Below are 25,395 nucleotides of genomic sequence, written 5' to 3'. Positions count from 1 at the left end.
AGTGCACTTGACTTTGCCTCACGAGTTTCGGGGACGCTCGGACCGTGAGTGCCAGGATTTGCGGCTCGGCAGACTTGGTGTCCCGAGACCTGCCAGGATTGCGGCTCGGCTGACTCTGTGTCCCCGAGACCTGCCAGGATTGCGGATCAGGCTGACTACGGTCCCCTGCATCCTGCCAGAGCGACTCGAGCTGACTTGGTGTCTCGAGGAATCTGCCGGCAGATCAGGCTGATCATAGTCCCCTGATTTCGCCAGTTTGCGGCTCGGGTGGACTGCGTGGCGCCCGAGACCTGCCAGGGAATTGACGGATATAACAGGGGTACAATTAGGTGGCAGTTTTAAAGGATTTTAAAGCTTTTACTGCAGATATTGTTTACTCATTTTTGTTTTAGTAAATTCAGTCGAACGAAGTTTTAAAGGATTTTGAGCTTTCTTTTATTCAAGGATGATTTTCAGCCATTTTATATTGGTCTCTCAGTAATTGCACATGTGTATTTTTGGTATTTTTATTCAGTATACCAGTTCTTTGATTCTTCCAGGCAATAATATCTTTATATCAGATCGATTATGTAAGTTTCTTCATTAGTATACTAATTCATGCTTATAGAATCTTTTATATGGAGATATAGTTAAATTTTCGATGTATATATATCCCTAGTTATTTCAAAATGGGGGAATTATATTCTAGCTTGAATTTAAGAATCTCACTTTTTGTCCACTCACAGTTTAAAACTTGTTTTTCGCCCCCAGGTTGTAGAGGTGCATAGGATCCACCACCGGGCCACTCTTAACCTCCACGCTTCAAAGTCAGGTAAGGTTGTAGAAATTTTTTTCCTGAAAACCCGTGAACTTTAGAAAATTGCTCTGATATCGAGTTTATTGGAAAATTTGAATCTGGCAAATTTTGGTTTATCCTATTCTGGCAGTTGGGTGGAAATATTTGAGATTGTTTACAGGTGAAATTTTGGGACTGGTCAAAATACAGGGGAGACTCTGCCGAATTTTCGGCAGAAGTCTAAGGGAATTTTAAAGAAAAATTGAAGTAAGAGGGCAAAAAGGTCATTTGTGCCAGACATTCGCCAGGTGTCGGACACGCACAGGACTTGGCTCGAATTTCAAAGTGGAAATTGGGTCGGGTCCTGTCATGACATTCCATTCGTAATGACCGAAATGGGTAATGAATGCAGTTTTATATTTATCTGATTCTTTGATTTGAATTTGCCAAAAACCACTTTTCATATCAAATTTACTAAAGATAACTGGTTTTTCTAATCTATTAACTAAATCTCTTTTATTAGGGATTATATCTAATCCATTCAAGTACTGCATTAAGGGGCTTATAGTTGATAACTAAATGAGGGGCTCCTCTTTCTAGCTCTGCATTTTTCTGAACATAAAAAGCTGGGCATGACCAAGGTGACTTGCTTTTCCTAACTATTCTTTTTTGGACTCATTCAGTGACTTCTTGTTTACATAATTCCATTAACTCTTGCCTCATCTGGATTGGACGGGCTTTAGTGTGAATATTCTTTTCACTAAATGTTTTAACGTAAGGTAAAGTTACCACATGTTGCTTTCTGTACCAAAAGGCATTAGGTAAATCAGAACAAACTTCATTTTTTAACTTTTCTTCAAATTTAATTATTTGAGACTGTAGTGACTCATCTGTTAACTGTTGGTCGATGCATTTGAACTTCATTTCGTGTTTAAGAAAATTAACTTGTTTTGTCTTATTTTGAATTAATCTAACTGATCTAGAAACTGCTGACTTCTGTAAAGACTTGAGACTGTGCAACTCTAGTTTGGTTAAAAACTCAAATTTAACTCTTTCACCTAGGTGCCTAGATGTAACTCCATCATATTCTACTTGGAAAGGGTAAAGTAACGAGATAAAGGGTAATCCTAAAATAACTTCATCTGTGATATTTTGAATTAAAACAAAAGACATTTTAAAGCATATTTTGTTTTGGCATACATGGGCTTTGGGTAATTCATAATTTAATTTTAAAGCTTTACTGGATGCTGTGCCTAAAATTTCTTCTGACTTTTTGTAAAACTGGGTTGGAACTAGACCTTCTTGAATACAATTTAAATTGGCTCCTGAATCAAATAAGGCAATTGTATTTAACTCAAATTCATTAATAAAAATACTAACTCGGGAATACCATTTCCTGAAATTAATTTGCTTAATTAATTTGATAACCTTGTTGCTTTGGTTACTATCAGAAGACTCGGGTTCTGACTCGAAACTAGGTTTACTAAAGGGATTACTAGATTCTGCTCTAGACTCAAGGAGTTTAATTAAATCTTGTTTAATTTCATAATTCTCAGTTTGTAATTTTTGACTAACCTGTTTTAGGCTTAATATTTCCTTTTTTACTGTTTTGACTTCTAACTGGAGATCCTGAAGGTTGACTTCTTTCTTTTTATTAAACCTTACTGAATTGGTTCTAAGAAAACGACTCATTCGTACAAGTATTTGACGCAAAGTTTTCAAAAGGTAGAAGAACTATAGGAATTCCTAAAGTTAACTCATAATTACCTGGAACCTAAGGCATTCTCTCTCTCACACTCGTGCCGCACCTCTCAGGCCTCTACCGCGAGACTTACTGTTCAGCTATAAGTCTTACCGTGTTCTTTTGAGAGAGTAAACCTTGGGGGACAGATAACTCTAAGATAACTGTTTAGAATGACTGAATGTCTAGCAGGGATTTTAAAAGATTGACTAGGGGTTGGCAGTTGTTCTAGTTGGACTGTCGATTTAACTGGCCTATCGAAACTAATTGTAACTGTACCATGGCATAAGCTTGACTCAGTGATTCCTAAAACTCCATCCTGGAAATCGTTAAATCTAGCATCTCTTAAACTTAAAAGAATTGCTGCTTTGAATCCTAGCTTAGTTATATATATATATATATATATATATATAATTGTTGAATTAATAAATGACACAAATTAATGTGCTAATCATCCAATTATAAACTAGGAATGAGTAAAGAAAAGTAAATAAAATGAAACAAATTATATATGTGATTTAAGTGATATAATCCCAAAACCTAAACTCTTATTTATACATAATTATATATGTATGCGGGCCTAACGGGTGGGGCTTTGTGGGCAGGCCGTGTCGGGCTTTCTTGGGCTTAATCAGGCCGGGCCTATGGGCTGGGCCGAGCTTTAGACACCCAAACCCAAACCTAGCTCGGCCCGAGGCGGGCTGGGCCATCTCAAAGCCCATAACGGACCAGGCTAGACTTTTTTTCGATGGACCGAACGGGTCCCCATCGACCCATGAGCCTGCGGGCCAAATGATGAGGCCTAATTTAGGGGACTCTCACTCATAGTATGCACTATACTTAAGGTCTTATCTCTCATGTTGGATATAGTAGGGGTGGGCATTCAAACTGTCCTCTGCTGCCCAGCACGTCTCACCCGCTAAGTCTCAATGATTCATAGAATCGAAAAAAAAATATGGACAAAATCAAAAGGAGTTGCAAATATAAATTTTAAAAATTCATAACCGCCCAAGTTTTACTAGTACATATTATATGTAACACTGGATATCTTCGTCAAAGAGACAAAAATATGCACCCAAGAGAAACTTGTACAGTAAATTAAGGTAATGGATAGCCTAGCTCAGTATCCATATCTATCTTGAACTCTTCTTCTGCCTTTGCCAAGTCTCTTTTCGCTGCCTCAAGATCAACTTCTGCAGCAGCGAGGACATCCCTTCGCCTCTTTATTTCATTCTCCAAAATTTCCACATCTTCTCTCAGTCTATCAACTCTTCCTGCCCCTCTCTTCATGACCAAAACCGATTGAACATGAGGCTCCAGCCAAACCAAGTCAAATTTGAAGGTCTCAAGCTCCTCCCATAACAGTTGAAGGCGTTTACAAGCATCACGGGTCATATCCTTGGCCTTTGTAGTCTTCAGAAAACACAAGAGTCGGCCCAAAGCTGTGAATGCACATTGAATAAACGTACGACTTCTCTTCTTATGGCACTCTAGCAAGGAAGGATACGACGAACAAACTTCCTCTAGAAATGGAACAAAAGTTTTCTCTACTCGTCCTAAGCCCCTAAAATCGATAAGCTCCCCAGTTTCTTGGTCTTCTAAAATCTTAATGCCATTACGAACTGAAACTTCGACTTCAACAACACAGAAATCATTGACAAGATACCCTTTATCATGATCACAAAGCTCACTTAGAAGAATGAATGATGTAAAGCCCCGGTCTTTCTCATTTGCCGCAAACTCATGTTCTGTATCTATGAAATGAAATGTATCAAGGATCACAAAACTTTAACCAAGAATCAAGCATATAAACGAACAGATAATAAAGCAAAATGAATGATATAGAAAGCCCATTGAAGCGAATAGATAAATACGAAACATAACAAGTAAGAAAATATTTGACTGACTTAAAAGCCTTAATTACAGTATAGCTTATTTCTCCAACATTTACCTGGAGCACATATATACTAGGAAGTTAAATGAAACACATATATCAGTACTCCATTGCAGAAAAATCTAAAACCATAACAAAACTAAAATGTTGGACTGATGATCCTCAGAACTCCAAACACTCTTCCCTATGGTATTTAGTAGAGAATAAATATGCCACAAAATTTTGAACAAAAACTCAAATTGGCGGATGCTAGAATTTCTCCATTAAAGATTACTAAAACTAATTAGTTTTCCACTCTACAAGTTTACAACTTAGGCCTCGCATGCCTAGGAACTAGGTGACATCACAAAAACAACTAAAAGAGTCATATGCATGCCTGACCACAACAATAGGAAGTAATAAGAACAAAATGATCTAATGGATGGAAACCATCATGACTGATCATGAAACAATCTTAGACTATTAGAAAACAGTATGTGCCATATACGTACATATATATGTGCCATCTCGGTCAGCCTATAATCTCTCAATCACAGAGGATCACAGGGTCATTACCATTTTCATACTTATTCGTCCATTAATAGAACAAACAAAATAAATAATTGACTGAGACAAGGGGAAAGACATTGGACCTGAAAAATGAAGAATGCAGAATAAGATGAAGTACAATTAATGCAAGTGACTTACACGTTTTAACACAAGCATTTTGATGTCGCATAGTAAAATGTAGTGTAGCAGATGAACCATCCAGATCATATCTAAGGAGATAGTGGGAGGATTGTTTTAAAAAAAATTGTAGGAAAAAGAATCACTCAATTCCATTTAACAAGTTAAATTAACAAATGACAAGCCACAAGATAAAAATCCAGCATAAATTCGAATTACGAAATAAACAACATGGTCATGAGCACAAAAGATATATACCCTTTGTGATTGACTTCTTGCTATCAACTTGATTAACCAGGGTGAGCCTGAACTTGGCATATCTGGTCGACCCAGATGGCAATGTTGAAGCGTCTGCAAAATCCAAGTACACGGACAAGAAATCTACGTTGTTCCCCTTGGGAAATATAAGGATCCGCCTGATCAAACCAACCCAAGGCGATTAAGTGTACATATTAACCAATTATTATCCCAGGAAAAAATAAAAATAAATAAAAAAAAGTCTTACCATTTATAGCCACCAACGACGAAAACATCAGAATAATGCTTTTGCTTGTTCAGCGTGGAAAAGTTGTCGATTCTCCAGGTGAAGGTCCCAGACACAAGATCCTCCTCTTCCTCCTCCTCCATTCTACAAAGCTCAATCCCATAAATATGTTGTAAATCAAGTAGAATAAATACGCATAACATAACGGAGACGTACTTACCTTCCAACTGACGACTCTGTCGTGAGACAGAGAGTCTTCATAAAAAGTAGTGGAAATTATAATTTGGCAGATAAACTATTCTTCTTTTTAAATCCTTGTATTGAACCCTAAAACCTCTGGAAGGGAGAGTCACTTCTTTTTTCTGGTCTTGATATTGGTTTTACAAATTCCGCCAAGTCCTTTTCTCTTTTTCCTCATTACATACCGAAAATACTTGCCACCTTCACTTCACTGGAAGTAGAAACTTCTACTTTATTAATCACCGCATGTGTGCTGAAATTCTTATTGTGTTTTTTATGAATTATTTTTGTACATGTATCAAATTTTGATTTAAAAGAAGTAGGTATGTCTCCTTCTAAGTAAGGAAGCAGTATCATCATATATATTTCTTTTTCTTTTTGGGGGTTGAACATTGCATAGTTTCATCCAATAGATAAGAGCCAAATGGTACCGTAAAGCTGTCATTTTGTCAAAGTAGACTTTATCTTGCGTCACTTTTCTTTCTTTCTTCCTCTTTTTCTCCTCTTTTTTGGACAAACCTTTTATTTTCTCTCTCATTCTTCCTTCTCTTTTTTTTCTTTCCTCTTATGTTTCCTCTTCCTCTCTTTTTGTTAGAATTCAGACTATGATCTGAATTGTAACTTGCAAATACTAAATGCTACAAAATGAGTAGAAGTTTCAGAGGAATTTTCAGAGTGAGAGAGAGCTTCAGGAAGGAGCAAAAGGAAGAAATCTGTTATTGTTCTCACGCACACACTGTGCACTAATAACAGCTGGAATAAGATATTCCAAATTACATCATCCAAATCTAGCCATCCATTCTTCTATTCTAAGATTAGATCATAGCTGTCCACTTGGACTATTATCCAAGGGCTCACATTTAAATTTGTAAATTTAAACTAAATACAAAATCATATCAGCTAAAACACTTATATTTCAACACTCCCTTCTAAGTGTTTAGGTGAGATTACTCCAAGCTTTCTTCTCAGGTATTCAAATCGATCTCTCGCTAGAGCCTTGGTAAAGATGTCTGCAGTCTGTTCTTCAGTTTTTGCAATACAGCAAATCAATCTCTCCATTTTGCAAAGCATCTCGGATGAAGTGAAACCTTTTGTTTATATGCCTTGTCTTATGATGATGCACCGGATTCTTAGTTATAGCAATAGCAGAGGTATTATCACATAGAATTGTAGTAGCACCCACCTGTTCTTCACCAAAATCTGAGAGAACAAAGCGCAACCAGATTGCTTGTGCAGTGGCTTCTGCTACATTAACGTACTCTGCCTCAGCTGTAGACAAAGCTACACTACTTTGCTTGATTGAAGCCCAAGAGAACACACCTGATCCAAGATTAAATGCATATCCAGACGTGCTTCTCATGTCATCCTCACTCCTTGACCAATCACTGTCACAGTAGCCGATGAGCCTTGCTTCTTTTCCTTTCTCATAAGCTATGCCATAATCAAAAGTGCCTTGAATGTACCTCAGTACCCTTTTGGCAGTTCCCATATGTTTTCTAGTAGGTCCATGCATAAATCTAGCCAAAAGACTCGCTGCAAACATGATGTTTGGCCTTGTTGCAGTCAAGTACAACAGACTTCCAACAATCTGCCTATAGACCCCTTCATCAGCTTGTTCACTCCCATCTTCCTTGGATAGTTTTTCATTCATTGCAAGAGGAGTAGCTACAGCTTTACAGTCCTTGAAGCCAAATTTGTCTAGCAATGTCTTAGCATATTTCTTCTGGTGCAAGAAAATGTAAGATTCGGTTTGTATCACTCCTAACCCCAAGAAATGGTAAAGCAAACCAAGATCAGTCATTTCATATTGCCTTATCATTTCAGTTTTGAACTCCATCATCAAGGCTTTTAAGCTTCCAGTGTAGATAATATCATCTACATATAAAGAAAGGATAATAATACCACTTTCTGCAGCCTTTACATATAGTGTTGCCTCACTAGGACTTCTCTGGAAACCTGCCTTGGTGAAGTAAGAATTGATTTCTTCATACCAAGCTCTTGGAGCTTGTTTAAGTCCATATAATGCCTTCTTGAGTCTATACACTTTGTCCTCTTTGTTCTTAATCATAAAACTAGGAGCTTGATCCACATACACCTCTTCATGCAACACTCAATTCAAGAATGCAGACTTCACATCTAACTGAAGCAGTTTCCACCCCTTTTGTGCAGGCAATGCCACCAATGTTCTAATGGTATCCAGCCTAGCAACAGGTGCAAAAGTTTCATTGAAATCTATCCCTGGCTTTTGAGAATAGCCCTTTGCCACTAGTCGAGCCTTGTCTTTTTGAACTGTACCATCTAAATTCAGCTTGGTTTTATAAGTCCATTTGACACCAATTACTGGTTTATCAGTTGGTTTATCAACCAACTCCCAAGTTTTGTTCTTCTCTATAATTTCTATCTCATTCTCCATTGCTTTCTGCCATGCTTCATCCTTAATAGCCTCTTCAAAGGTCTCAGGCTCAATAATACATAAGTTACATCTTGCATACACTTCTGCAATACTCTTGTATTTCAGAGGTGTGTGATCAACATCCAGTGATCCTGAGTCAGGATCAACATGCCCCTCTTCTGAAATCTCTTCTTGACTCAGGCTAGAATCACTAGATTCCTTTTCTCTCTCAGTGAGTGTCTCATTAAGAGGTATTGAGATATCACATTCCTTTTGTGCATTCCAATCCCAAACAGCTGCCTCATTGAATACCAGATCCCTGGAAATAATAATTTTTTTCAGATGCAATGTTATATAGTCTGTAGCCTTTTTCACAGTTGCCATACCCCAGAAATATACATCTTGTACTAGCTAAGTCGAGCTTCTGCCTTTGTTGATTTGGAACATGTGCATAGCATAAAGAACCAAACACTCTTAAATGCTTAACTCCTGGCTTTCTACCACTATAAGCTTCAAATGGAGTTTTTCTTGTCTAAGGCCTTAGTTGGACATCTATTCTGAACATACACTGCAGAGCCCAAAATTCTAGAGGCATCTTCTTCTCAATCATCATGCATTTAGCCATCTCCATAATTGTTCTGTTCTTTTGTTCTGCTACTCCGTTTTGCTATGGTGAATATGCCATAGTTAGCTGCCTTTCCATTCCCATGTCTTCACAAAATTTGTTGAATTCATTGGAAGTATATTCTACCCCCTGTCACTTCTTATTTCTTTAATTTATATCCACTTTGCAGCTCAATAATGGCTTTAAATTTCTTAAAGACATTAAGGACTTCTGATTTATATCTCAAGAAATAGATCCAACACATACGAGTATAATCGTCTATGAAGGTAAGAAAATACCTATTTCCAGCTTTGGTAACAGTCTGCATTGGTCCACAAACATTTGTGTGTACCAACTCGAGTAGGATTGTGGCTCTGCTTGTTGTTTCTTTTGGAAAGGAATCTCTGCAAATGTTTTCCAAAAGTACACCCCTCACACACTTCAGTGACAAGCTTAATTTCTGGCAATCCAAGTACCATTCCCTGATCTTGCAGCAGCTTCAAACTGGTGAAGTTTAAATGCCCCATTCTTCTATGCCAAACAAAAGTTGATGACTCTACATTTGCTCTTAATGCAACCTGTAAAGTTGTGTGAAGCTTCAAAGGAAAACTTATGTTGCCTTTCATTTGCACCTTAGCAACTAGATTTGATAAAGAACAATCATCATAAATTTCAACCTTATTGGCTCCAAAAATCAAAATATATCCATGCTTCATCATTTGCCCTACACTGAGCAAATTCTCCTTGAGACCAGCAACTAACAGTACTCCTTTGACATACCTTCTTCCCATCTTAGTGTCAACAACAAGATTTCCTTTTCCAACAACATCAACCAATTGTCCTGTCCCCATTGCAACTTTTGTAGTTATATTCCTATCAACATCAATTAATACATCTTCTCTGCCAATCATATGATTGCTGCATCCGCTATCCAAATACCATATATCATCACATCCTTTTACACTAGCAGAGCCTTTATTACTAGCATAAAACATGGTTGGTGTGGATTCGGTCTAAGTAGCACAGTTAAGCTGTTGTGCTGGTTTCTTGCTGTTGCAATCTTTTGAAATATGCCCAAATTTATCACAATTGTAACATTTTGGTTTTCCCTTAAACCGACACTCACCAAAATAAGCTTGCCACAATGTTTGCAGGGGTTTCTAGCTCCATCAGGTGGTTTATTATCCCACTTTTTGACTTTTGTCTTCCAATTCTTTTGATCCTTAGAACCACTTTGACTTCCATTATATTTTTCTGATTTGGGATTCACACTAAGACTAGCAAATGCTTTCTCAGTCTTATCTCCAGAGCGGCTATCTAGCCTTAATTCAAAACTCTTCAAAGAAGCTACCACTTCTTGTACCTCAATTTCATCCAAATCCTTAGAATGCTTAATAACATAACAGTTTGAATCATAAGCTGATGGCAAACTGATTAGTAATTTTTGAACAATCCTAGCTCTAGCTAAATCCTCTCCATATCTCCTCATTTAGTTTATCAGATCAAACTGTTTGGTAAGATAAGCAAAAAGGGACTCATCATCTCTCATTCTCGTATATTCAAATTCACTACGTAGACCTTGCAATTTAACACTTCTAACCTATTTATCACCATGGAATTCCTTCATCACGATATCCCAAACTCCCTTAGAGGTTTCTTCATGAGAGATTCAGGGGAAGATCTCATCAGACACTGCTCCTTAAATCAGATCCAGAGCTTTAGCATCCTTCATGAGTAGCTCGGTGACAGTCATCTTCCCAACACCAGTCGATTCTTCCTTTTCTTTCTTCTTTTCGTCAGATTCGCCAGCTCCCTTCAAATCTGAGCAATCTATTCCCTTCTCAACCAATTCCCAAAGCCCATGAGATTTGAAAATGGTTTTCATTCTTATGCTCCAGAACTCATATTTATCACCTCCAAAGATCGGCACCCTTAGCTCACCACCTCCAGACCCTGCCTTGTTAGACACAGATCTTCAAGAAACCCAGTTCTTCAAATTGCAGCTCACTTTCTTCACAAATTCAATCGCCCAGCTAAACAATCGAACCTGGCTCTGAGGCCATGTTAGAATTCAGACTATGATCTGAACTGTAACTTGCATAATACTAAATGCTACAGAATGAGTTGAAGTTTCAGAGGAATTTTTAGAGTGAGAAAGAGCTTAAGGAAGGAGCAAAAGGAAGAAACCTGTTATTGTTATCACGCACACACTGTGCACTAATAATAGCTGGAATAAGACATTCTAAATTACATCATCCAAATCTAGCCATCCATTCTTCTATTCTAAGATTAGATCTTAGCTGTCCACTTGGACTATAATCTAAGGGTTCACATTTAAATCTGTAAATTTAAACTAAATACAAAATCATATCAACTAAAACACTTATATTTCAACATCTTCTCTCCTTTTTCCCTTCTCTCTTTTTTCTTTCCTCTCCGTTTCCTCTTTCTCTGTCTCTCTTGTTCCTTTTGTTTCTCTCCTTTTTCTCCTTTTAGTTTCTCTCTCTACTTCTCCTTTTCTCTTTCTCTTGTTTTTGGTGGCCTTTGCTGGCCTCGGTTTGATTGTCGATTTCGTTGTCAGATTTTGCAAATCTCAGTTCTGAGTTTGCTTGCGTTTACTGGCAGCTCTATTGGTTTTTTCAACTCTACCAAATATGATCGTGTTGTTGGCTTTCCATGGCCATGTTATTTTTTTGGCTCAAGGAGTAGTTTTTATTTATTTATTCTTAGGGCTTGTTTGGGATTGCTTTTCTAGGAAGTACTTCTGCTTATAAGTGCTTTTAACAAAACTGCCTTTTATTATGAAAATCTTGAATTTTCATAAATAAAAAAATCCAAGTACTTCCTTCTATGATCCAAAAGCACTTATAAACTTTTCTGTCAAATACTGTCAGAAGCGGTTTTAGTTGTCAAAAAGCGATTTTAACCCTTCTAGAAGCATTCCAAAACAACCCTTATCTTCTTGTCATACACCAATCCAACAACCCACTATCTACCACTATATTGCTTTATGTTTATTAAGCTTTATACCACTTATATTATCTCTGGTTTATTATTATCAACCTTGTATAAATACCTCCTCTTATGGAGATGGAATATAATCAATCAAATATTAGAGAATTACCAAAATCTTTCATGGTATTAGAGCCTCATGGCTAACCCTAAATAGCAATCCTCTAATTTCCAACATTGAGATTCGTTGGAGCCCCTCACCCATAATGGGTGTTTGTCCTATAAAGTCCTCTTGCTACTTATTACCTCCATTGAGCTCTCCGGTGGTAACCCACGACAACTCCATTTGTTATTGGAGTGATTTGTGGACCCATGACTTCTCTTGCACGCTAAAGATTCTTGCATTAAATGTAATTGATTTTCTTTAATTCATGATTTGTAACTTTAAATAGAAATATGAATTTACTACTTTACTTGTCCTCTAAAGCTCTGTTATATTATAAATATGGCCTACTATAAGGAGAGGAATACACAAAAAATTTTCACAACTATTATTCGCTCATATTTTAGCATGGTATCAAAGTATCAATCTTGGGATTGCCTCATGAGGGAGGACGATTTTTTCATTCCTATGGAGGTAATGTTAGTAGTATGCCCTTAACGCCAACTAATTATGTGATAATTAATGTTAAGGACATCTTATGTAATGACTTATTAAGTTATTCAAGGGCAAAATCAGTTGTTTTCAAAAATGATATTTGGTATATTATCATATATAACACTAAAACAACTATAGTCCTAGGAATATATACCACTAAACACAATCAAATACGTGAGTTCTAGAATGGAAGTCTTCACTCACATGTCAAACTAGAACTCATAGATTGCAATAGTGCAAACTAATTCTTAGATCTGAGACATCGGGCGCTATACAATTGTGTTGTAGAAGACATGACCTAAAGATGTTTATCCGGACTCTTAATAAAGTCATGAGGCCAATGAATGTACAACAATGAATCTCCATTCTTAATAAAGAGAAAGAATGCTCCAAAGATATGTTTGATCAAATCTCTGCACTGAGTAACGGATAAGATTTGAAAGAAGACTTTTTCAATTAAAATGGACATGGGTCTAGTCTGTTGTTTGGTTGGCCTAATTGTGTCACACACTAGCTAGGACTTAAATTTTTGTTTAGGATATAAATCTAGCATACATTGAATATCAAAACCCACGTCGAGACATGGGTTTTGAAGACTACCTCGCATTGTCTCCTCTTGCCAAATGTGAAGTCTCCCTCACGTCGCCTCCTTCACTTCATCTCCTCTTTGTCGTCTCCTCAACGTTGTCTCCCTCAACTACTTCGCATCATCTCTGCTCTCTCTCCTCTCCTCTCCTCTTTCATCTCTCATCTCTCTTCTTCTCTCATCTCTTCTCTCTTTTGATTTTTCTTTTTCAAAAACTGATTTCTCTGTTTGTTATCTTACTTTTCTGGGTTAGATATTGAGTGCTGTAGTTTTTTGGGTTTGATTTCTTATGATACCTTTCATTGAAGATCTTTCAGATCTGTTCCCATCTAGAATTTGCATAACTTTTTTTTTTTTTTTTGGGATGTTTTTAGTTTGTATTTTCTATGATCTGAAAGCTATACTGTAGATTTTTTTTTTCCTTTGTTTCAAATTACCATATTGGTGTTGGTCTACAATCTTTTCTCTTGTATAATAAAAAAGATAGATTTTCTTTTGATAGAAAAAGAATGACCCTTTTTCTTTTTCTGGTAAAAAAGATGAATTTTGGGAGTTTACTATTTTGATATTGCTCCAGCCTGGGATCATGGGCTGCTTAGTTTGTTTGTTGTTGGAGTTTACCCCTTTTTCTCGCAAAAAATAAGATTATGAATTTTTTATCTGATAAAGAAATTTCGATTAGAAAAAAAAAATACTGAAAAAAGAGGAAGAAAGATTTTGAAGACAAAACAAAGTAAGGCATTGATGCAAAAGGTTGGAATTTTGCATTTGATTATTGTTAATAATAAAATAAAATAAAATGATTTATTAAAAAAAATGTTAATTTTAGTTTGTTGTTTGGTGCAAAAATTCAAGGATTGAATTCAAAACCTAGCCAGCCCAATCCAATGCTTCAAAGCCCATCCTAACTAGTCCAATCCAGTCCATCAAATGGGGCCTTAAGATATGTTAGTTCCTATCTTTTCAATTTTTACAATCAAATACCCTAATCTTCTAAATTTATTACAATGTGGTTCCTCCGTTAGGTTTTCTGTCAAATCTCTCTGTTAGTTGCTTACGTGGCACTAGGGATCTCACATTTTCTTTTCTTTTTTTTAATTTTAAATTGATTAAAATATAAATAAAATATTAAAACAAAAAAATGATAAATAGATAAATAAATAAAACTCTCACTCTCGCTCCTTACGCTTTCCCTCTCCCCTCATTCCCCATCACCACCCCCAGCCCCCATGAACCCAGAATCCAACGCCCCCCACTAAAAAGAGAAAGAAAAAAGACACCCACAACCCCACCAAACGAATCCAACAATGACCCAGACCCCCTCTCCCCCAAAACCGGATTTCCCTTTGCTGTTGAGAGACCACAACCCACCACCCATCCTCCCTTAGGTTATATAGTTGAGAGCTTTGGCAATTGCCTTCAGTTGGCAATTGCCATATCGGAGGAAAGGTGCCTTTAGTAGCTGAAATCAAGACGGTCTCATCAGTCTACGGATCTGTTTGCGCGCTGATTCCCGAAAGAATGTACTCGATTGATTATGATACAAACAGCTACTTTGTAATAACCCAAAACAAAATATCTAAAAAGAAATAAAATATCTAAAAAGTAATGATAATATCTTCTAGCAAAAAGACAATTTTACCCTCACATAATTTAATAGAGAAAAAGTTGACTTTTTGATCGAGAAAGAATTTGGGAATTCCGCTTGCGCGTTGCGTCGAGCATGGCAAAACGAGTCCGTAGACATGGAGTACACCCGAATCGGAGTTGTAACGAAGAAGATACGATCAAATACCACTAAGGGCAAAATGGTAATTTGGCCAAAAATTCATAGTTTTAACACTTTTTCCTTCTCTCTCTCCTCATTTCTCTCTCCTCCCGATTTTTTTGCTCCAGCCGCCAACCTTTCCTCCTTCTCCTTGATGCCACGGCCGCCACACTTGGAGCCGATCTCCGCCGTTGGTACCAAATGAACCACCACGCGACCGCCGACGTTTCTTGACCCTTTGCCGGAGTTGCCGTGGCTGGAGCTCGCCGGAAAACTCCATTTTCGCCAGATTTCCAGTTTGAACTTTGAGCTCGATTTTCTCCTTCAATTCTCCACCAAATCGATCGAGTAAGGTATGATTTCTCAGCTATTTTTCATGTTCTAGCTGATGGATGTATGGGTTTCGATCGATTTTAGCTCTAAAGCGATCAATTTTCGACTTGAAGTTTGGCCAAAAATTCGACCGCCGTGATCTACTGTTTCTGGTCACTTTTTGGGGTATGTCCAAGAACAAAAGTGACTCCAAATGGGGTGTTTTACCTAGAATAGGAGTTTGGAGTCTTGGTTCTGAGATTTTTCGGCCACCCGGTATCGCTTTAGACACCGGAATCTGCCCGCGCGTGCTGGGGCGCGTGGGCGAGGGTGGTGAAGTAATTCTGTGCAGTTTTGTAATCCTCGTGTCGTCACGAGCGCGTAGGATTTCACGGATCTCGATTCGGAGTCCGTTTGAGCCCCGAACGGATTTTCCATATCGCGCGATCCTTGGGTGCAGTGTCGTGTAATCATCGGATCGCGCTGAATTTTGGATATGTCGTACTACATGATTCCAGGATCATGTAGGATTCAACAGATTGCGAATTGGAGTCCCGGATACACCGAAATCGCGATCCCTGGGGCTAGGGTTTGAAGTTAAAGCGATAATGCGATTTTGGCCAATCCGACCGTCCGTTTCGGACCAAATTCGCGGAACATGGTTCCTTCTCTGTAAGGAACCTTCAGAGAAGCCCAGATTGGTCATCGTAAATCGTGGACCCACGGGTCCCGGATCGGCCGATCTGGCAGCTTATCGCTTAGTGAGGCTTCGGGTCTCTTAAGACCGTTCTAACTATCTAAAAAGTTATTGTGGGCATACGAGTAATTTTAAAATGAGTGCACGTAGTTCTAGGAGCCGGGGGCAGGGTATTTAAATTAATTGTGTTATTGAACAGTTTATTAATTTATTATCTTTGGTTAATCAGGCACCAGAGGTCCGGTCAACCTACAGGAGGGACCTACTAAGGGTCCAGCTAGCTCGGACCACCAGTGAGTGGACTTTCTTTCGTAAACGATCTTATATACATGAGTTATATAATGATTTATATCAATGAGATTATTTAAATGATTTTATATAAAATAGGTTTTATAAATCAGTTTATATGGAATTACTTTCATTATTTGATCTTGAAGAAGTTTTATGAACTATTCGTTTCGAACGTGATTTGAGCGGTACAATGCTTTGATTTACGTGTCGTTTAGTTACTGAAGTTCCAGAAATATAAAAAGCAGAGTTTGAGAACTCTATCAGAGGAGACAGCAGTTACATTTCAGTTTCACAAAAAAGGCAGTGAGTTATTAGATTTTTCTAAAAATAGTTTATTTTAGAACCACCATGTACCCACCCTTTATTTGGTGATTACCCAGAGTTGGACCGATGTCTACGGACATCCAGTCCGATTTCAGTTTATGTCAGTGCACTTGACTTTGCCTCACGAGTTTCGGGGACGCTCGGACCGTGAGTGCCAGGATTTGCGGCTCGGCAGACTTGGTGTCCCGAGACCTGCCAGGATTGCGGCTCGGCTGACTCTGTGTCCCCGAGACCTGCCAGGATTGCGGATCAGGCTGACTACGGTCCCCTGCATCCTGCCTGAGCGACTCGAGCTGACTTGGTGTCATCGAGGACCTGCCGGCAGATCAGGTTGATCATAGTCCCCTGATTTCACCAGTTTACGGCTCGGGTAGACTGCGTGGCGCCCGAGACCTGCAGGGGAATTGACGGATATGACAGGGGTACAAATAGGTGGTATTTTTAAAGGATTTTGAGTTTTCTTTTATTCAATTATAACTTTCAGTTATTTTATATCAATTTCTTTGATATTCGTGCATTTATATCTTTACATATTTGTTCAGTTATACAAGCACAGTCATCAGTAGGTTTTTACATGCTTATTTGAATACCTTGTATTGAAATATAGACAAACCCTTGATTTAGATCCCTTCTTATTTTTAAATGGGGGTTATTATGTTTATAAAATTGTTTTCAAGAACATTATATTTGTCCACTCACATTTTCAACCTGTTTTTCGCCCCCAGGCCTTAAAAGTGCGCAGGATCCACCACCGGGCCATCCCTAGCTTCCGCACCACCAAGTAAGGTAGAGTTTTGTGGAAAAATTCTTGAAATCCTGTGAACTTTAGAATTTGCTCTGATATCTGGTTTTAGTGGAAAACTGAAGCTGGCAAATAAGTGGTTATCTTATTCTGGCAGTTGGTGTGAAATTATTTGATTGTTTAACAGGTGGAAAAATTTGGATTTGGTCAAATTACAGGGGAGACTCTGCCGAAATTCCGGCAGAAGTCTAAGGGAGAGGTTAAAAAGAATTTGAAACAAGAAGGGTAAAAAGGTCCTTTGTGCCCGACATTTGCCAGGTGTCGGACACGCACAGGACTTGGCTCGAATTCCAAAGTGAAAATTGGGTCGGGTCCTGTCATACGTTGTTTCCCCTTTGGATATATAAGGACCCTCCTAATTGTACCAAGCAAGTCAATTTAGGCCACAGAAAATAAAAACTCACCATTATGTATCAACGCACATATCTAAGCACAAAATTTTGCGCTTGTAAATTGGAGGTATGGCCAAATAGGGACCAGTCATAACCAATAATGACGAAAACGTCATAGTAAAGCTTTGTCGTATTCAAGTTAGAGAAGTCAATTTTTCATGTGAATGTCCCAGACACAAGCTCCTTTCTCATTCTTCATTGTTCTACCAACATCAAAGGTCAAAGTCAAACCCTTAAATACATACATATATATATAGTAAACAAGTAGTGCCCATAACACCAAATACAATAAAGCCAAATAATAAAAATGACACCAAACAAATATCATTCAACAAACTACTTTTGAATAAAGCATAAAAAATTAAGCCACCAGGTATCGTAGTTCGATTGGTGTTCTTCAATATCTTACGTTCACTCGATTTGAGATAGCTTATGTCGTAAATATTGCTTGTCAATTCTTGTCTTAGCTTACTTATGTGTATTTTGGTCTTGTTCAATGTATTCTTTGATATATTCGGGGACTCTTACTCATAATATGCAGTATACTTATGGTCTTATCTCTCTTGTTGGGTATAGTAGGGGTGGGCATTCAAATTGCCCACCACGTCTCACCCGCTAAGTCTCAATGATTCATAGAATCAAAAAAAAAAAAATATATGGAAAGAATCAAAAGGAGTTGCAAATATAAATTTTAAAAATTCATAATCGCGCAAGTTTTACTAGTACATATTATGTAACACTTGGATATCTTCGTCAAAGAGACAAAAATATGCACCCAAGAGAAACTTGTACAATAAATTAAGGTAATGGATAGCCTAGCTCAGTATCCATATCTATCTTCTTGAACTCTTCTTCTGCCTTTGCCAAGTCTCTTTTCGCTGCCTCAAGATCAACTTCCGCAGTAGCAAGGACATCCCTTCGCCTCTTTATTTCATTCTCCAAAATTTCCACATCTTCTCTCAGTCTATCAACTCTTCCTGCCCTTTTCTTCATGACCAAAACCAATTGAACATGAGGCTCCAGCCAAGCCAAGTCAAATTTGAATGTCTCAAGCTCCTCCCATAACAGTTGAAGGCGTTTACAAGCATCACGGGTCATGTCCTTGGCCTTTGTAGTCTTCAGAAAACGCAAGAGTCGGCCCAAAGCTGTGTATGCACATTGAATAAACGGACGACTTCTCTTCTTATGGCACTCGAGCAAGGAAGGATAGGACGAACAAACTTCCTCTAGAAATGGAACAAAAGTTTTCTCTACTCGTCCTAAGCCCCTGAAATCGATAAGCTCCCCAGTTTCTTGGTCTTCTAAAATCTTAATACTATTACGAACTGAAACTTTGACTTCAACAACACACAAATCATTGACAAGATACCCTTTATTATGATCACGAAGCTCACTTAGAAGAATGAATGATTTAATGCCCCAGTTACTATCATTTGCCGCAAACTCATGTTCTAAATCTGTGAAAATGAACCGTATATCAAGGATCACAAAAACATGAACCAAGAATCAAAACATGTGTAACGAAGCAGTATGAATGATATAGGAAGCCTGTTAAAGCGAACAGATATAAAAAACAACAAAACAGGTATAAAAAATATTCTGACTCAACTTTAAAGCCTAATTACAGTATCCACTACAACTTAGGCGTCGCAGCCTAGAAACTAGTTGACATCATATGCTTGCATATATAGGAACATACAGGTGACACCACCAAAACAACTAAGAGAGTCATATGCATGCCTGACCATCATGAGAAACAATGATCAGCTATGAACTAATAAATGACAATCATCATGAGTGATCAAGATGAATTAACAGTTTTAACACAACCATTTGGTGGCATATTATACTAGTTTATATCTAGCTTGTAAGCCATTCGACCATCCAGATCATAACTAACGGAGAGATAGGGAGGATTGTTTATACTAGAAAAAACCAGAGTTGAAGTTAATATAGGTAAAGAAATTATTTTTCTTTCTAATGTAAGTTTTAAAAAAAAAAAAAAAAAACACTAAAAATTTCATTTAACAAGTCGCTTTAACAAATGACAAGCCACAAGATAAAGACATATACCCCTTGTGATTGACTTCTTGCTATCAAGTTGATTAACCACGGTGAGGCTGAACTTGGCATATCTGGTCCACCCGGATGGCAATGTTGAAGCATCTGCAACATCCAAATACAGGGACAAGTAATCTACTTTGTTCCCCTTAGGATATATAATGATCCGCCTGTTCAAACCAACCCAAGATGATTAAGTCTACATATTAACCAATTATTATCCCAAAAAAAAAAAAAAAAAAAAAAAAAAAAAAAAAAGGAAAAAAAAGTGTCTACCATTTGTAACCACAAATGACGAAAACATCAGAATAATGCGGGTTGTTCAGCGTGGAGAAATTGTTGATTCTCCAGGTGAACGTCCCACTCACAAGGTCCTCTTCTTCCTCTTCCTCCTTCTTCATTCTACCAAGCTCAATCCCATAAAATAAAATAACAAAGAAAAAAGAGCAGAATAAAGCTCATAAAGAAAAAAGAGTAGAATAAAGCTCATAACATAACGGAGAATTACTTACCTTCCAACTGACGAAGTGGAAAGTAAATTTGGCATACAAACTATTCTTCTTTTTAAATTCTTGTTTAATACCCTAAACCTCTGGAAGACAGAGTCCGAACACGCCACAAAATATTGAACAAAAACTCAAATTTGCTGATGCTAGAATTTCTCCATTAAAGATAGTAAAATTAATTAGTTTTCCACTACAACTTAGGCCTCGCATGATTGCATATATAGGAACAAACATCACAAGAACAAGAATCATATGCATGCCGCCTCCACCAAGAAATGTAAAAGAGATAGAGAGAGAGAGAGAGAGAGAGAGATAGAGAAAGATAGGAACATACATATGACATCACTAAAACCAGAATCATATGTATGCTCCTCCACCAAGAAATGTAAGACAGAGAGAGAGAGAGAGAGAGAGAGAGAGAGAGAGCAAAAGTCTTCTTCTTCTAGAAATAAAATGAAAAAAAGAGTGAGAGAGGGAAAATCTCCTCCTATGTTTTAGGTCGGCTAGGCCCAGCCAGCTCTAAGATTATATAGAACTTGGACCAATGGTTTGAAATCTTTAAGATAGGCCATTTAAGCCCATGTAAGCCCAACCCGATCCACCCATAAAGTTTATATAATATTGCATTTAATATCACAAGTGGGCTAATTTAAATTCAAGCACCTCAATTCATTTCATCGGTATTGAAAATAGTGGCAAATTTATTTGGTACATATTTGGCTAGCGGATGCAAAATTCTTGTCTTTTAATTACTTCTCCTAGGCACTGGATCTGGAGTTACATGTATGGCAACATTATCTCCCAATCGACCACCACACAAACTCTTGAAATAATCAAATGTATCAATTACATGCATCCTTGTACAATACAAATGATGTGCAAACCAAATGATGTATCATGTATCAATTCCACATGTAGCCACATAGTGGAGAGTCACTCCCTAACCTTGTTATAAAATACTTAGAAGAAAAAAAACGCCCGGTTTACCAAGCCCGTCTTGGCCCAATGGGGTGGGGACTAGGCCAAGACATTTGAAACCTTGGCCCGGCTTGACCTAACCCAAAAAGGCACGATAAATCCAACCCAAATCCAAAAATTTTGGACCACCTGACCCAATGACAAATCCTAGTTTTTATGTATATGGATATGAACAGACAGTCCCGATCTCTTGGACCACAGGAGTCCAAGAGATTGTGGTCACCCACCGTTAGATATTAATCCAATGGTTCAAAATGATATATATAAATGCAATATGACATAAATGATTATTACCCGATTCAAATCATAAATGAGTGAACCGTTGAATTTACATCCAACGGTGAGTGACCATAAATCTCTTGGACTACAGGGGTCCAAGAGATCAGGACTGTATGAACAGAATGTTGTTTAACAATATGTTCAATTGACATTGAGTCAACTATGGAAATCCCCCATGAACTTGTACCAAAAAATCCGAATCAAAAAACTTGTACCAAAAAATTCAATTTGCCCCTAAACCTTTTTCAGTCAATTATGGATCGGAACACTAGTCTTTCTTTTTTTCTGAAGTAAAGTGGGTATCATGAGTAGAAATTTACAAGAAAGAATCAATAATTATAAATAATGGCTATTGGGACGTAGACTAGATGAGCTTATTTGTTTGTTTGTTTGCTTTTCTTTTTTTCAAAAGCAGAAAGGAACAAATGTGCTTAAGAGCAAGAAGAAGATAAATAAAGGTCATGCCTCTAAAGGAATCCCTCGATTAATTAATAAAGAGCACAACTCCTACGCCCATCAAGCAGATATTCTTAATACAAAGATGGTAATTTAGTAACAAACAATTTGCACGTTTCAAACTTTAGTTTCCTATCTCCAATATCGATGCAATCTTCTCCATTGCTCCACCGTTAGCAGCGTTTCAAACTTTATTCCAAAGCTAGAAACCTCCTATTTTCAGGTCATTTCTTCATTTTCTTTTCGGGTCTGATTCATAGCAACATGAACGGGGATGTGGTTTCCCACATCGAAAGGGCCTGCCGGCTTCATCCTTCCTTAGACCTCTTATCTTATTTTTCTTAAATATTCTATTCTAAATAAGAGCCTACAAACGACCACTCATAAATCTGGATCATCCTGGTGAGTTTCTCCTTCAAATTGAATACAAATTTTAAGACTTAAAATGACCGTATATAATTATATATACGTCTGTGTGTAAGAAGCATGCAAGCTCTCAATCCTCCTCTCTTTTTATCAATGAAATCTAGAAAGCTTCAAATCAGGAATAACCAAGCGTCAGTCATCTATGCATATATATTGAAATAATTAATTTGAGTTTTTTTATTCATTTATTTTTTTCATTTTTCACTTCAAAAAATTAATTTATTCTAACTTCATCTAATACTATCTTTCTTTTTCTGAAATAACGTGGGTATCTTAAGTAGTAGAAAGTTACAAGAAATCATTCGTACTGGGGATATAGACTAGATTTTTTTTTTTTTTAATTTTTGGAAAAAAACAGAAAGAAAAAACGAATCTTTTTTAAGAGCAAGAAGATAATACATGAAGGTCATATTGATCACAAAATCCCTGTAGGAATCCCTTAATTAATTTAAAGAGTACAACTCCTATGTGCATAATATATTTTCACTACTACTATGATGTAAAGCACCAAGTTGATGCCAATCAGGTCTAGTTCTGTGAAAAAGAGTCTTGATTTGCAAATAGTGATCACAAGTTGGAAATCTTTTGGCACTTTAATAGCGTGTGTGTGAAACTACCATGGTATATTAAAGCAGTTATTTTGGCATATTAATAGAAGCAGAGGTAGTCAAATGTTCTAGTTTGCATCATTGCAATTTATGAGTTCTAGTTTGACATGTGACTAAAGACTTCCATTTAGAACTCATATATTTGACCGCGTTCAGTGTACTTGTTCTCTTGCAAGCACCTAGATTGCAAGCACCTACACACATATCTTGGTGTGACCACACTTCATGACTTTAGATCTCGTCATCCTCTACATTGAGAGAATATTGTGTGTACTGATCTTGGCGGAAGATCAATGCCCATAGTTCTCATGTCCACTTTCATATTCCTAGGACTACAGTTGTTTTATTTCTATGATAATAGACCAAATATCATGGTTAAAAACAACTGGTCTTACCCATGAATAACTTAATAACTTATTACAAAAGATGTCCTTAACATTAAGTATCACATAATTAGTTGGCTTTAACGGCATACTAGTAATAGCCAAACGGAAGAATCGAGCAGCCAGGTCTAAGTCGAGAGGTCACAAATACTGAATATTGGTAACTGGAGTGTCATTTCATGTGCGGTGATGCAAAATTAGTGAATGGAGTAGGGACCATAAAAAATGAAAACAAAAACTGAAAATACTTTCAAGTTGTTTTAAAAAATAAGGGTGATTTTGAAAACTGAAAAAAGAAATATGTTACAATTTAAATAAATAAATAAATAAATAAAGCGAACAATGAAACTGAAAACTAAAAATGAAATGGTTATCAAACAACATCTTAGTTTTTAATTATTTAACAACAGTATTTGATGAGTTGTGACTAATCATGAATAAAGTTTTGACGAAACAAATTAAAAACTGAGATGTTGCGCCCTTTGCCTTCTGAATAAATTTAACTGTTGTTTGTTCAAATAAAATAATTTAATTCGTAAAAGAATTAAGGGTCCGTTTGGTATCCTACTCAAAAATTAAGATTTTTTTAAAAACATGGGTTTAAATACTGATTTTAAGATCTAAAAAATTATTTGGTATTCAACTCCAAAATATTTTCAAGATCTAAAAAAAAATTGAAATTAAAATCAGAAAATCAGAAAATCAGAAACACTAATTCCCAAATTGGAATTAACAAAAGAAAGGGGAGAGAGAGAGAGAGAGAGAGAGAGAGAGAGAGAGAGAGAGAGAGAGAGAGAGAGAGAGAGAGTGTGTGTGTGTGTGTGTGTGTGTGTGTGTGTGTGTGTGTGTGTGTGTGTGTGTGTGTGTGTGTGTGTGTGTGTGTGTGTGTGTGTGTGTGTGGAGAGAGGGAAGAACCCTAAAATCTCACTTTGTTTTGTTTTCAATAATGGGGGTGTTGAGTTTTTTTATTTGGGTTTGAGTTTTAAAAAATTGGCCTACCAAATGGGTTTTTTGGGCTTTGGACTTCTATTTTTGAGTTAAAAAAATTGGATCCAAGTAGGATACCAAACGGGCCCTAAGTTTCCAACATTTTCATATGTATATTGAATCATAGCAAATTTTAATGGGGTTTTATCAAAAAAGGACAAATAGGAAGGCAAAATGTTAAAATAGTCCACCCCTTCCAAAATTGGACAATCCGGTCCAGTCACTGTCAAATAGTGACATGGAATAACTCTTTTGTCACTCTCTGAGAGTGACATTGACAGATTCATAGCCTGTTAGAAATATGCCCTTAGAGTTTAGAGTTAAGGACATCTTTGATTAAATACATATTATGTTATCAATAGGCAAGAAAGGTTGTTTCATACATTAAATCATCATTATATGTAGGGAATGGCAAGATCTCAAGTCATTAAGTGTGAAACACATCGATATGTGTGTAGGTGTCTGTAGAGAAACAAGTACACTGAACGCAATCCAACATGAGTTACAGCATGGAAGTCTTTACTCATATGTCAAGCAGGAACTCATAAATTGCAATGGTGCAAAACTAATCCTTTGACTTGAGGCATCATAGATGTTTTGTGGCTATGTTGTTAATCTTTGAGGGCACTATACGGTCATGTTGAATTAGGCATAGCTTAAAGGTGCTCATCTGGATACTCAATAGAGTCATGAAGCAAATGAATGTACAATTAGGAATCTCTGCTCTCAATAAAGGAGAAAGAATACTCCAAGATATGATTGGTCAAATCTCGGCGCAAAGTAGTGGATAAGACTTGAAGGAAGAAGTCTTCAAATCTTATCAGGATAATCATATAAAAGGAATGATTCACATTAGGATATTGACAATCGAATTCCATGATCTAATAATGTGAATAAGGAGTATTGACATAAGAGAAGGATTCAATTGCATGGTCATTCTAATTTGAATAGGTTCTTTCACAATGTCTCCTTTAGCTCAGATAACAGTGCCTTACTGGGCAACAACCATGGTTTGTGGATATCCTAAAAGGTTTCAATTAACCTTTATTAATAGAAAGAATTAAATTGTGGAATTTAATTCGTATATCATCTCTAAGAAGTTGGGTCAACCTACTACCTTACTAAAGGGAACC

General features: G+C 37.1%; 2 protein-coding genes across 3 annotated transcripts; both read right to left on the bottom strand.

Moving 5' to 3' along the window:
* Positions 1–3,479: 3,479 nt before the first annotated feature.
* On the bottom strand, positions 3,480–6,069 carry LOC117619012 (MATH domain and coiled-coil domain-containing protein At3g58250-like). Of its 2 annotated transcripts, none has more exons than XM_034348830.1 (4): positions 5,781–6,069; positions 5,582–5,704; positions 5,335–5,492; positions 3,480–4,264 (listed from the first exon to the last, which is right to left on the bottom strand). In XM_034348830.1, exons 1-4 carry the CDS (start codon positions 5,819–5,821, stop codon positions 3,615–3,617), a joined length of 972 nt encoding a protein of 323 aa, XP_034204721.1. In that variant the 5' UTR covers positions 5,822–6,069; the 3' UTR covers positions 3,480–3,614. The 2 variants fall into 2 exon arrangements, with proteins under 2 accessions (XP_034204721.1, XP_034204720.1); XM_034348829.1 differs by having other exon boundaries at positions 3,480–4,270; positions 5,781–6,067.
* Positions 6,070–18,327: 12,258 nt separating this feature from the next.
* LOC117618968 (MATH domain and coiled-coil domain-containing protein At3g58250-like) lies at positions 18,328–20,305 on the bottom strand. The gene is made up of 4 exons (XM_034348770.1): positions 20,152–20,305; positions 19,916–20,041; positions 19,652–19,809; positions 18,328–19,035 (listed from the first exon to the last, which is right to left on the bottom strand). The coding sequence occupies exons 1-4, from the start codon at positions 20,184–20,186 to the stop codon at positions 18,377–18,379; spliced, it is 978 nt and encodes a 325-aa protein (XP_034204661.1). The 5' UTR covers positions 20,187–20,305; the 3' UTR covers positions 18,328–18,376.
* Positions 20,306–25,395: the final 5,090 nt, after the last annotated feature.

Source organism: Prunus dulcis, chromosome 2 (genome assembly GCF_902201215.1).
Source record: "Prunus dulcis chromosome 2, ALMONDv2, whole genome shotgun sequence".
Lineage (NCBI taxonomy): Eukaryota > Viridiplantae > Streptophyta > Magnoliopsida > Rosales > Rosaceae > Prunus > Prunus dulcis.
Note: the sequence above shows the minus strand (reverse complement) of the source record. Positions and strands in the feature narration are given on the sequence as shown.

Bases quoted from the DNA above. Each gene is read 5' to 3' on its own strand.
- LOC117618968 (XM_034348770.1), bottom strand. From the start codon at position 20,186: ATGCCAAATTTACTTTCCACTTCGTCAGTTGGAAG. The intron at 20,042-20,151 runs GTAAGTAATTCT...TGAGCTTGGTAG, and splicing joins TCCACTTCGTCAGTTGGAAG to AATGAAGAAGGAGGAAGAGG. The intron at 19,036-19,651 runs GTATATGTCTTT...TCATTTTCACAG, and splicing joins CAAGAAGTCAATCACAAGGG to ATTTAGAACATGAGTTTGCG.
- LOC117619012 (XM_034348829.1), bottom strand. From the start codon at position 5,821: ATGAAGACTCTCTGTCTCACGACAGAGTCGTCAGTTGGAAG. The intron at 5,705-5,780 runs GTAAGTACGTCT...TGAGCTTTGTAG, and splicing joins ACAGAGTCGTCAGTTGGAAG to AATGGAGGAGGAGGAAGAGG. The intron at 5,493-5,581 runs GTAAGACTTTTT...TGGTTTGATCAG, and splicing joins GTCGTTGGTGGCTATAAATG to GCGGATCCTTATATTTCCCA.